At 39.9% G+C, this 13,416-nt stretch overlaps 1 protein-coding gene across 1 annotated transcript; it reads left to right on the top strand.

Moving 5' to 3' along the window:
* The first annotated feature begins 734 nt into the window (after positions 1-734).
* LOC141251496 (uncharacterized) lies at positions 735-8,846 on the top strand. Its single transcript, XM_073670350.1, has 11 exons — positions 735-795; positions 1,419-1,565; positions 1,892-1,954; positions 2,673-2,750; positions 3,216-3,329; positions 3,383-3,452; positions 3,615-4,202; positions 4,247-5,822; positions 5,874-6,149; positions 6,228-7,802; positions 8,163-8,846. Exons 1-11 carry the CDS (start codon positions 735-737, stop codon positions 8,844-8,846), a joined length of 5,232 nt encoding a protein of 1,743 aa, XP_073526451.1.
* The last annotated feature ends 4,570 nt before the right edge of the window (positions 8,847-13,416 follow it).

Genomic DNA, 13,416 nt, shown 5'->3' with positions numbered 1-13,416 from the left:
AATTCTTCGCAGAATCCTTTAGTGAGAAGGAAAAAGATCGCATTTTCATTTGCTCCTCGTCCGCATCAAAAGGTGCCAGATTCAGGCATACCTCCACAAACTCATCCGGATACTGAGTAGGATCCACCACAGCCATGCCATAAAATATGGGTAGTAAGTGAACTACCACTGTCTTTAGCCCGAACCATTGGTCCTCTAGGAGATCAGGTAAAGCTAATGCTCTAGTAAGTATCCCAAAGTTAGGAGTTGTCAATGTTTTCAAAGTAACTCTCACTCCATTTCCAACCATCTCAGTGTTTGTCTTGAATAAGTATCTAACAAATTATCCCACTCCCTCCTAATCTCGTTCTCGCTCTCGCCATAAACGATGAAACTCTTGCTCGATCTCTGCAATTGGAGCAACATGATAATAATTAGCAAAACGGGTGAACATATAAATTATTCACACCTATAAATGCTTAATAGAAACGAAAATTAATTAAATTGATATTATGGCCTCCCCGGCAACAGAGCCAATTTAACAACATTAACTTTATCTCGGTCGTATTAGGCGAACAAAAGCATCGTAGATTCAAAGTTTGCGAGACAAGTAATCTCTCTAATTATAAATCCTAACTAACCTCTAAATCCTAATAAATCAGGAATATAGTGCAAGTAAGGGTCGAAGCCACAGGTGGCTATCAACTTGTAGTCAATTTATACTAAGCAAATCAATATAGAAAAAGGGGATTGTTATGGTTTCTAATTCTAAGAAATCGGTAAAACAAACTACCAAAATATGGGAGAAAGATCTTAGTAAGACTATCTATCGATATTCAATAGTAATGTTGATCATAGAAACTCCAGAATTAAGCTTATATGCAAATTATTCTTATCTTATATGAAAATTAACTAGTATCTCAAACAGCGTCTATTAATCATGTCCTAATTAGTTAACCACAACAAATGCCTATGATTCAAACTAAAGGAGGCATTAATGCAAAGAACATCAGGATACAGAAAAAGAAAAATTGCTATCCTATAATACAATTCTCTATATTTCAATTCTGGTTGAAATAGAATATAAAACTATATGTTTGCTTCAAAGGAATAGAATATGACAAACGAAACAAACTATCCTAGCAGTATGAAATATTCAATTCAATCATTTGTGATCAATCTAGAACTCAACTAACATTCATTCAACAATTCATAATATATAATTTCTACATAAGAATAATCTAGAAAATCTTACAAAAAATACCAATTGAATACCTTTACTAAATTTACTAAGAGATTAGAATTTAGTTACTCATACCAAAGAAAAACTACAAAGTCTTGTATAAAACTTGAAGAATTCTAGCACAAAGTCTCAAAAACTCTCAAATGATGAACGGTAGAAAAGTACGTAGAATAGAACGATAGAACTTTTGATGCAGGAGCATCCCTATCATCAACTCCTCAAAGAGCAATCACAAGAGCCATGGCTAAGAGGATCAAAGATCAAGTTATACATGCCACTTTAGCTCTCAATATGGACCAGGAGATGAAGCCCATTGCCTCTACTCTTTTGATATGTCAAAGAGGTATCTCTCCTCCACAAATTCCATGAAGAACACTTGGTCATTTCTGGACCAAGTCAAGCTACAAAGAGCTAACTTTAGGGCATACCCGGATAGACCCTCTAGCCGGCTATGTCACTTTCAAGTGCATTTTGCACAAGCTTCCTTATTTTTGTTATGAAACATTTCTTAGGGTATTTTGGTCTTAAGTAAGTGACCTTTATGAGGTTCAAAGGGCCGGCTCTCACTTGGTATAAAAGCCAAGAGATAGCTCATTTATCCGGGGCCTTTGAATTGATTAAACACACAAGTTGTAAGTTGAGCATAGACTCCTTTTCTATCATTTGAAGGCCACCTTGGTTTGTTGGTTGAACAACTAAAAACAACCAGTATCTCTTGCCCAATTATATCTTGTTTGTGTGATTGTTATTGTATGAACTTGATTAGGGAAACTCATGGTGCTCTAGGTGGTATATCCCCTAGTTGTGTTGTGTTATAGCTTGTTTGTTTCTTGTTGGATTGCATTGTGTTGAGGTTAAGTCCAAGGTGCTTGAAAGAGTGAATAAGGATCACTCAAGAACTTATCCCATTTGCTTTCATCTCACTTATATCTCTATTTTGCATCCAAGCTTGTTTCCAAGCTAGGATAACATCTAGAACACTTGTTCTTGATGTTTGAAAGGTTTGAACTCTAGATCCGAGCCTTGTAGGGATTTCCCTACATCAAGTGGTATCAGAGCTCAGTGAGTTCATCCTTTGTTCACCTTAGAAAACCCAAAACCAAGTGCCTTGCAAAGTTCTTGCAAGAACACTTGACAAAAACATTGTTGAAAACCCACAAAAGCTAGCCTTTTCTTTACCTTGTTTCTTTGGTCTAACCAAGATGATTGCTTGAAGTTTTTGCAGGACTAAAACCAAGGTTGAAGGTGAGGAAGTTGCCTAAGGAATTCCCTAAGTTACGCTTCGGAAGTTCCAAGGAAAAATCAACCATTCACCCGGACCGGTGCCTTGTTCCGGGAACCAGCGCCGAGCAAGATACCGGAAGCCAAGCCTTTTTAGCCCTACCAAACACAACCATCTTCAAGAACAATATGAACAAAGTGTAAAGTACAGGTCTTGATCTTTCTACAGCAACAAAAATCATCCAATTCCACCGAGTAGATCGTTCTGACCAAGGCAAAGAAAATCGTTCCAGAAGTAGTAAACCGGGTGCTTGATTTCACGCACAAAAGTGGTCAAGAACCCAACTTTGAAGCTTCACCCCTCAATCCAAACACAACCAAACGAAGAACACTTATGAGCCCCATGAAGAACAACATTTGATCTGTTGAGGGCAACAAAAATCAGACCAAGGGCACGAGTAGATTGTCCAAACACTAAAGCCAAAAACCTTTCCCAAAGCGGTAAAGTGTCATTTCTCCTTTTCAAAAGTGTTGACCTAGCCTATTCACAAGACATTGCAGCCTCATTGGGTCGTGCCTTTTTGGATGTGACCTGAGCCTTCTACCTAGAAAAACCTCCACTACAAGGATCAAGAAAAGTCACATCCATTGCAGCTCATTGACCTCTTGAAACACACACCCAAAGTTGCTTGCAACACACTTTTGTACCCGGGTAACGTGCTAGCTTGCCTATTCTTAATTAAACCTTGTACCTTTTGTTGTGTACTCCAAGTGCAACATTTGGAACGTGACCAAGTGGTCACAATACTAAGTGAAGACGGTGAGAAGGGATTGCCAAGTGCCCTTCACAACTTAAGCCATACCCCACCTTTTAGCCTTAAGAGAAGTAGTACACCTAAGGTGGTTCACTTAACTTCTTTTCCTAAACACAATCCTCAGCCTTTTCCAAGGAACTTTTGAAGGCAATTACAAAGGGACTCCAAGGGCTTCTTGTTCACCTCAGACTAAGGTAATAGTCTTTCGCCCCTCTTGAGCTAAACACACTTAAACATTCTGTTTGCCTAAGTACCTAAACTGCATGCTATAACTATTGTTTCTTTGGCATCCTTAAGTGTACTTAATCTAGCTTCACTCAAATCATTTCACACTTATAAGGTACTGTATTGAGCAGAGATTGTGAGATTATCTTTGAGTGTGAGGGAAGACACAAATCAAACACAAGTTATTACTCTAACTTAACATCTTTGCTTGTTGTTTGTGTGACAATGTCTAGCTCACCCCATCATTCTCAACAAGAGGAGGTGAACCCTTTGATCAACTCAGAACAAAGTATCACCAACCCTCAACCAGACCTAGCCTCACTCATAAGGACCCTTAATGAGACCATAGCTAGAAATCACCAAGAGCTTTCTAGTAGAATGGCAACATTGGAGTCAAAACAGAAATCACCAAGGAGTTCCCCTAGGATCTTAAGGAACCAGTATGAACCTGGGGAACCCTCTCATGCACACTCCCATGCTCCTATTCCTAGACAAGATGTGAGGATAGGCTCCATCTCACCCATAAACAGACCTGAGCCTATTAGGATACCAACTAGAGAACATGTCTCACCCTTGGCAAGACCATCACCTATGCAATACTCAAGGGAGTTTCCTAACTTTGATTCTCCTAATGTGAATAGATATAGTGATGATTTTGTTGATGAGTTTCAGGGTGATAGGAACATGAGATTTGGAGGAAGAGGAAACAGAGGAAGAAGGTAAGGTTCCAAAGGAATGAGCACCCTTATGGGTATGTTCCTAGGGAATTTAGACATGAGCAACCTTTTGAGCAAGCTCCTAGACATGCCCCAGTACACCATCTAGAACCAGCTCCAAGGCAACCAAGACATGATCAAGGGTTTGAGCAAGTGCCTAGGCCAAGAGAAGAGGATGGCATTGGCAAGATAAAGGTGAAGATCCTACCATTTGAGGGCAAGTGTGATCCGGACACCTACATGGCATGGGGAAAAAAGATGGACCAAATCTGGTCATGCCACAACTTCAATGAAGAAAAGAAGGTACAACTTGCTATCCTTGAATTCCAAGATTATGCTATGTTGTGGTGGGACAACTTGGTCCAGGAGAGAAGAGAAAGACAAGAGCCTCCCATCCAGAATTGGGATGAAATGAAGAGGGTCATGAGAGGAAGATTTGTACCTGAGCACCATGCAAGGGAGCTAAGGCACAAGTTAGAGACCTTGAGGCAAGGAAGTCAGAGTGTGGAGGAGGTATATAATTCAATGCATATGGCCATGATCAAGGCCAACATCAGAGAAGACCCAATGGCCACCAATGCAAGGTTTCTAAGGGTGTTGAACCCTTCCATCTCCAATGAGGTAGACATGTATCCTTATGAAACTAGTGAACAATTATTTCATAATGCTATCAAGGTTGAAAGGAAGATGAAAGCTAGGATGGTGCAAACAACAAGGCCCACTTCTAGGCCAATGGGATCAAGCACCCCATGGGCTCACAAGCCAAGCACCACCCCTACTCAACCACCCAAGGGAACCTATCCACAAAGGGATCCACCTAAGCCCCAAGGCCAAGCCATGGGCAATTCAGGGAGTACTTCTAAACCTCCCAATGTGTCTAATACTCCTTACCCTAGATCTAGTAGTTTAGATTGCTTCAAATGCAAGGGTAAAGGCCATTTCATGAGAGATTGTCCTAACAAGAGAGTTATGTTTATTAATGCTATGGGACAATATGAATCAGAAAGTGAGCATGAAGATAATGAACCTAGTAATGACCTAGATGTGGACTTAGGGGAAGGATCAGAGGAGATAGGTTATGAACATGGTGAAGTGCTAGTTTGTAGAAGAGTTCTAAGTGTCCAAACTGAATTGGTTGAAGATAACCAAAGGGAGAACATTTTCCATAGTAGATGCATGATAAAAGACAAGGTTTGTGATGTGATTATTGATGGAGGTAGTTGTTGCAATATATCTAGTAGTGAATTGATAGAAAAGTTAGACTTGCCATCCATATTGCATCCTAGACCTTACAAACTACATTGGATGAATGATTGTGGAGAACTCAAGGTTCACAAGCAATGTAATGTGACCTTTAAGCTAGGCTCATATGTGGACACTATTCTTTGTGATGTCTTACCCATGCAGGCTTGCCATTTACTCTTAGGGAGACCATGGCAATTTGACAATAGGGTTACACATGATGGCTTTTCTAACAAGTACTCCTTCATGGTTAATGGTAAGTTGATTACCTTGAAACCTATGACACCCCTTCAGATTGTGGACGCAGCTGAGGCTAAGAGAGCCAAGGAAAGGGGCAAGATGGTAGCACAAGAGAGGCCTAAGACCAAGGACAAGCCCCTGGTTTTGCACATCTCCAAGTTCCAAGGACAATACTCCATGCTAGTGTTCAAGGAAGTCCCAAGGGATGAATTCCTACCTAAGGATGCTATGCTAATGAGCTTGGTCAAGCCTCACACTTTGACATCAGAAGCACCCAACCACACATTGCCTAAGGCTATCCAAGAAGTGCTAGATGAGTTCCATGAGGTGTTTCCACAAGAGCTACCCAATGGACTTCCACCACTAAGAGGTATTGAACATCAAATTGATTTCATTCCAGGGCAGGTACTTCCTAATAGGCCAGCCTACAAAATGAATCCTATGGAGAGTAAGGAGGTGGAAACGCAAGTCCAAGAGTTGTTAGAGAAAGGGTACATAAGGGAAAGCATGTCCCCTTGTGCTGTGCCAGTTTTGTTGGTGCCTAAGAAGGAAGGTACACTAAGGATGTGTGTGGATTGTAGAGCCATCAACAACATCACCATCAAGTATAGGCATCCAATTCCAAGGTTAGATGACATGTTAGATGAGCTCCATGGAGCATCTTGCTTCTTAAAAATTGATCTCAAGAGTGGGTACCATCAAATCAGAATGAGGGAAGGTGATGAATGGAAAACTGCCTTCAAAACTAAGTTTGGGTTGTATGAGTGGCTTGTCATGCCATTTGGTCTTACCAATGCTCCTTCAACCTTCATGAGGTTGATGAATCATGTCCTAAGAAGCTTCATTGGGCAGTTTGTGGTGGTTTACTTTGATGACATTCTTATCTACTCAAAGTCACTCCATGAGCATGCCATTCATTTAAGGGAAGTACTATCCAAACTCAAGCAAGTTTCTTTGTATGCTAACCTTAAGAAATGTGATTTCTACTCAGATTCTGTTTCATTCTTAGGTTTTGTAGTGAGTTCCAAGGGTTTGGAGGTTGACAAAGAGAAGATTAAGGCAATACAAGAATGGCCAACTCCAACTAGTGCAACACAAGTGAGAAGTTTCCAAGGGCTTGCTAGCTTCTATAGAAGATTTGTCAAGGACTTTAGCACCATTGCTTCACCCCTTACTGAGCTCACAAAGAAGAACATTGTTTTCCAATTGGGAACCAGCCAAGAAGAGGCATTCCAGGAGCTTAAGGCAAGGCTAACCAAGGCACCCCTACTAGTGCTTCCAGATTTCACAAGGCCTTTTGAAGTGGAATGTGATGCTTCTGGAGTGGGCATTGGAGGTGTGCTAATGCAAGGAGGTAAACCTATTGCCTTCTTTAGTGAAAAACTCAAAGGTGCAACTCTAAATTACTCTACATATGATAAAGAGTTGTATGCTTTGTTTAGGGTGTTGAAAACTTGGCAACACTACTTGTGGCCTAATGAGTTTGTCCTGCATACTGACCATGAGTCACTAAAGCATTTTAGAAGCCAAGACAAGCTTGATAGGAGACATGGTAGGTGGATGGAGTTCATTGAGACTTTCCCTTATATTATCAAGTATAAGAAAGGGAAAGACAATGTAGTAGCAGATGCACTCTCTAGGAGGCATACCTTGCTAACCACCCTTGATTCAAAGGTGTTAGGATTCACCTACATCAAAGAGCTTTATAGCAATGATTCTGACTTTTGTGATATATATGTTCATTGCCTTGAAAAGGGACCCTTGGGGAAGTTTTACTTGTTTGAAGGATTTCTATTCAAGGTTGATAGGGTGTGCATACCTAAGTGTTCTCTTAGACTTCTTCTTGTGGAGGAATCTCACAAAGGAGGTTTAATGGGACATTTTGGTAGGGACAAGACCCATGCTATACTGAGTTCCCATTTCTTTTGGCCTCACATGCTCAAAGACATAGAACATATGCTTAAAAGATGCATTGAGTGCCTTAAGGCCAAATCCAAAGTGAAACCTCAAGGTTTGTATTCACCACTACCTATCCCTAGTGCCCCGTGGTTAGACATTAGTATGGACTTCATTGTAGGGTTACCTAGGACTAGGAAGGGCAGAGATTCTATTTTTGTGGTGGTGGATAGGTTTAGTAAGATGGCTCACTTTATACCTTGTCATAAAACTGAAGATGCAACTAGTGTAGCCAACTTATTCTTTAGTGAGGTTGTTAGACTACATGGCCTACCTAGGACCATAGTTAGTGATAGGGATCCTAAGTTCCTTAGTCATTTTTGGAGAACATTATGGGGAAATATAGGAACCAAGCTCTTATTTTCTACATCTAGTCACCCCCAAACTGATGGACAAACTGAAGTGACTAATAGGACTTTAGGGACCATGCTTAGAGCCTTGATTAAGACTAACCTTAAAGCATGGGAAGACATTCTGCCACATGTTGAGTTTGCCTACAATAGGGCCACGCACTCAAGCACCAAGGTAAGTCCTTTTATGTGTGTGTATGGTACTAATCCCCTAACCCCCTTTGATCTTATTCCTTTGCCTAGCAGAGAGAAGTGTGACTACAGTGCAGGGAACCAGGTTAAACTCATCAAGGAGCTACATGAAAGGACCAGAGAGAGGCTGGAGAGCTTAGCCACAAGTGTAGCTGAGGCAAAGAACAAGCATAGGAGGAAGGTCATACTCAAAGAAGGAGATCTAGTGTGGGTGCACCTAAGGAAGGACAGATTTCCCAACTTAAGGACTTCCAAGCTCTCACCTAGAGGGGATGGACCATTCCAAGTGCTAAGAGTGGTTGGTGACAATGCTTATGTCATTGACCTCCCAGAAGAGTATGGAGTCAATCCCACTTTCAACATTGGAGACCTTACTCTTTTCAAGAATGTTGATGAAGAAGCTAGTGAAGGAGAGGAACAAGACGAGGCTCCAATCATCAATACTGAAGATGGCCTGAGGTCAGGCCCTTCAAAAGAAGGAGGGAATGATGCAGGAGCATCCCTATCATCAACTCCTCAAAGAGCAATCACAAGAGCCATGGCTAAGAGGATCAAAGATCAAGTTATACATGCCACTTTAGCTCTCAATATGGACCAGGAGATGAAGCCCATTGCCTCTACTCTTTTGATATGTCAAAGAGGTATCTCTCCTCCACAAATTCCATGAAGAACACTTGGTCATTTCTGGACCAAGTCAAGCTACAAAGAGCTAACTTTAGGACATACCCGGATAGACCCTCTAGCCGGCTATGTCACTTTCAAGTGCATTTTGCACAAGCTTCCTTATGTTTGTTATGAAACATTTCTTAGGGTATTTTGGTCTTAAGTAAGTGAACTTTATGAGGTTCAAAGGGCCAGCTCTCACTTGGTATAAAAGCCAAGAGATATCTCATTTATCCGGGGCCTTTGAATTGATTAAACACACAAGTTGTAAGTTGAGCATAGACTCCTTTTCTATCATTTGAAGGCCACCTTGGTTTGTTGGTTGAACAACTAAAAACAACCAGTATCTCTTGCCCAATTATATCTTGTTTGTGTGATTGTTATTGTATGAACTTGATTAGGGAAACTCATGGTTCTCTAGGTGGTATATCCCCTAGTTGTGTTGTGTTATAGCTTGTTTGTTTCTTGTTGGCTTGCATTGTGTTGAGGTTAAGTCCAAGGTGCTTGCAAGAGTGAATAAGGATCACTCAAGAACTTATCCCATTTGCTTTCATCTCACTTCTATCTCTATTTTGCATCCAAGCTTGTTTCCAAGCTAGGATAACATCTAGAACACTTGTTCTTGATGTTTGAAAGGTTTGAACTCTAGATCCGAGCCTTGTAGGGATTTCCCTACATCAACTTTGATAGATCTCTAGGGATTAAGATAAGAGTCACTTAAATAGCCTTAACTTAACCCTATATTCTATCTTCCTAGGATAATTAAAATAACAGATCCAAACTAACAATATCTCAATGAACTAACTCAGAAAAGGTAGAAACTAATAAAAATCCTGTCCAGAAAATAAGTCGATCGGCTGGCTCTTGTAGGTCTTTAGAGTCTGCCGCTGGTTGCATGCAGAAACTCCAGTAACTCTATCGGCAGGCGCCGGAAGTGAATAGTCAGGTGTCATCGACATATCAGATAAAACTCCTCCAGCTCCTTCAGTTTCATCTTGATATTCAACGTCGCGTGTCTCCTCCTCTTCTCTTCTCTTCTCATCAAACACCTTCAAGAAGTAACATAAATAATTATATATGGTCATAAAGAAATACGCACAAAATACAAAATGCTACAGCTCAATACAACAGTAAATTTGTGCTAACTCTATGCTCTTATACCCCTAATAGACGTGTACAACAAACGTCAAGAGGCTGCTCAGCTTACAGGGATGGGACAATCTCGAGCAAGCGCAATCTCAGGCAGACCTAGACATGGTGAGGCGATTCTACACAAACTTCACTGTCGTTCCTCCAGCGGATCCAGCTCATCCCTAGATATGGTGGTCTTGGCATAGAAGAAGAAGAACCATTACATCTTGCACAGAGACTTTGCATCCACTATCGGCCTAGAAACAAGTACTGGCTAAGTGCCTAAGAAAACTGGCCTAAAGGAGCTCAAGAAATCAAGAGGAATCTCTTTGTTTCTTCTATGCCCAAGAAGGAGCTCAAGATATACTATCTTGACATGTAGAAGAAGGTGCTTCACTACTTCATAATCATAAATATCTTTCAAGACAAGAGAAGCATGACACTGTCAACATAGTTGATGGAATATTGATGGACAAGGTCATCAAGGGCAAGCTATCAGACGCACCACAAGTGATGTTTACGTATATGTACACTTGAAATGTGTTTATCACTCATGATATGTGTTATTCGTACATCATCAAGCAACTCATGGAGAATCTAGATATCTACAGTCCATAGAAAGAGAAGGTGTTTGACAGTGTCTTGACTACTCAGATTGTGAAGCAACTTGATATGTACTCTACAAATGAAGATGTTAAGCCTCCCCCTTCTGTTCCAAGGTTGATCTTGAAATCTCATGAAGAACCAAAGGATATGGATCAAGCTATCTACAGAGTAGAAGTAGCTGAAAAGTGCTTTGAAAAGCTAGCTACTAATCATCTCTCTCAAGTAGTTACAAGGCTTGATGAGTTGATTGAGCTTCTCAAAGTACTAACCCAAAAATGCTTGCATTGAATATTTACTTACTTTCTTCTGTTTCTCTTTGCTTCATTAGCTATCCTAGGGTCAAAGCATATCAGTTTTGTTTCTTATCTGAGTATGACTAAAATAATATAAGAATGCATCTAGTTTTCATATTAGACTTGCTTGTGCTTACTTGTTTACTTGCTTACCTGACCCTTATAACTCTTCTTACACTTTCATTTTTCTAAAGAGTAGCGTGATAATAATCTCTTATATGGTTCTCTTTATATGTACTTAGAAATATTTTTCGATGATGTCAAAAGTGAAAATTAGAAGTGTATATCTATTTACTTGGGTTGACAAGGAGTTAGACCCGTATTAGTTTAAGGGTGGACAAAATATATTTGTTAAATGACTAAGGTGTAATTGCAGGGATCACTTAAAAGTTCTATCTTTTCAGAGCTTCATTGTTATCCAAATCTATATGATGATATGATTTATCCTATAGGTTAGTCATCATTAGAAAGGGGAAATTGTTAGTTAAGGAAGATATCCCTTACTAGCTTTCTCAAGTTTTAATGAAGACAAACTTATATTTCTAACAGTCTTTATTAGTTTTAAGTTATACATGTTATGCTAATAAAGATTATGGTCTAGATTAAAGATTTAAAGTGTTGATGTGGCTAAAACCTACCCGCAAGTGTATGAGATCAGTTGTAGTAATCAAGTGTTGATCCCACAGAGACCAATATAATATCAATTGTAATAACTATAAGTGTACTAGGCCAAAAAGATAGGAAATTAGAGAAATCTATAATTAACAACAAAAAATCAAATAAATGAGATAGAAGATATGGGATAAATGTGTCTAAGGTTACGGATCATCGCAACAATGCTTCAATAGATCAAATCAAACTTCGCCTGAATCTAATCTAATTATTGAAGGTAAGTGTTATTTTGAGCTAGAGTGTGTAACTAGCTAGCTCAAAAGTTCCTCTTGTTTTGATGATGATAAACCTTAGTATTTGATGTCCATTTTGTGTGATAAGCTTTCTAGGAATAGCTCGAGGAGTTAGGAGAGTAGCTTTGACACAAGAGGACTAGATGGTCCATGTGAGGACTAGCTTTAGGCCTAGCGGGGAAAGCGAGTCTCATCAAGGCAGAGTGAAGTAATAAAGAGAAGAATAAAAATGCTCAAGAGATGAGTTGTGAAGACGGAAGGACTAGATGAAGTGAAGGAGAGAATATGCGAGAGCTAGTGGATGGCGCCTCAAACTCAGAGAGAGTGTACAAGCAATCAAATGCGAAAACGAGAGTCTATAGATGAATCCTACACCAGCGCATAGAGAATTCAGGTCAGTGAAGGAAAGTCGTGAAGCTAAGGATAGGAGAAGAGGAGATTTCTACCTATGGATAGTGAAGGACGGGGATCGCCAAGCTCGACAAATGAAGGAAGTGTTAAGGGTGTGGAGAGGATTGCAACATGGACAAAACCGTTACTCAAGAGAAGAATCACAAAGCGTGTGGAGTCGTTGATGCTTTCAAGAGGTGGGTTGATCACACGAATTTCCAGCATGGACTTCTTCATTGCCATAGATTATATTTTCGCTATTACTTGTAGGATAAGTTTAGGAATATTATAAATATGTGCAATAGGTGATGTTAGGAACATGAGCTGAGTGAGAAGACAAGAGAGCTACAGCTTTAGAGAGAAAGATAGAGATCTGAGTAATTAGGAAAACTTCACTTGCTGAGAGGAGATAGCAAGAGCGAGTCAGACAAGGTTGATAGCTAGAGGAAAGCTACTATGTTTTGAGGTCTTGTGAAGTTAGCAAGTGCCCTGAATCACCTGAAGAGTTGAGAAGATTGCTTGTACTGTGTTGAACACCAGATTGTATTGAGCGAGAGTGTTATTAAGTGATTGTAATTACTCTTTATTAATATCATTAGTGGTGAGCTTTGTCCCGAGCTTAGTAGAAGCTTAGGGTTCTCACCTTGGGAAAAAGCCTTGCATTTGAGACGAACTTATTGACTAACATTTATAAGTTAAAAGTATTGTATTTAATCTCCCCTTCTGTAACTTTAACACACTATCTAACTAGCTTGTTATCTTTAACTTGGAGATTATACTATCTTAAATGCGTTTTCAACTTCTATATTTTTTAAAAACTTAAGCGAGTCGATCAAGCTACTCTTTTATAAGAGATACTCGATTTGATCCTCAATCTTGATAGTAAACGTGCAATTGGTATCAGAGCAAAGGTCGCTCAATTGTATTGATTCTTAATCTCTCATATTCTGAATCATGGGCAATGATAAAAACGTTTTCAACCTAGGAATCTCTTTACCTAAGCCACATATCTTAGCTGAGGGTGAACTATAATGGTGGCTTACTATGACTAAAAATCACATCCAACCAACTAACTATCAATGTTGGAGAATTCTTGAAAAAGGTAAAGACACGCTCGCTGAAGAAACGGACCCTCACAAATGGGGACCAATAGAATATGCTTCGCTGGAGAAGAATGCGAAGGCGAAGCAACTCATATTGAATGCTCTCACGAAAGGACACCGACAAAATCATGTCTCTCCCTACTGCA

The sequence above is a fragment of the Phyllobates terribilis genome, unplaced genomic scaffold (genome assembly GCF_046119375.1).
Source record: "Phyllobates terribilis strain yellow unplaced genomic scaffold, ASM4611937v1 Scaffold_7151__1_contigs__length_39622, whole genome shotgun sequence".
Lineage (NCBI taxonomy): Eukaryota > Metazoa > Chordata > Amphibia > Anura > Dendrobatidae > Phyllobates > Phyllobates terribilis.
The sequence above is the reverse complement of the archived record's forward strand: the minus strand, read 5'-3'. Positions and strand labels throughout refer to the sequence as shown.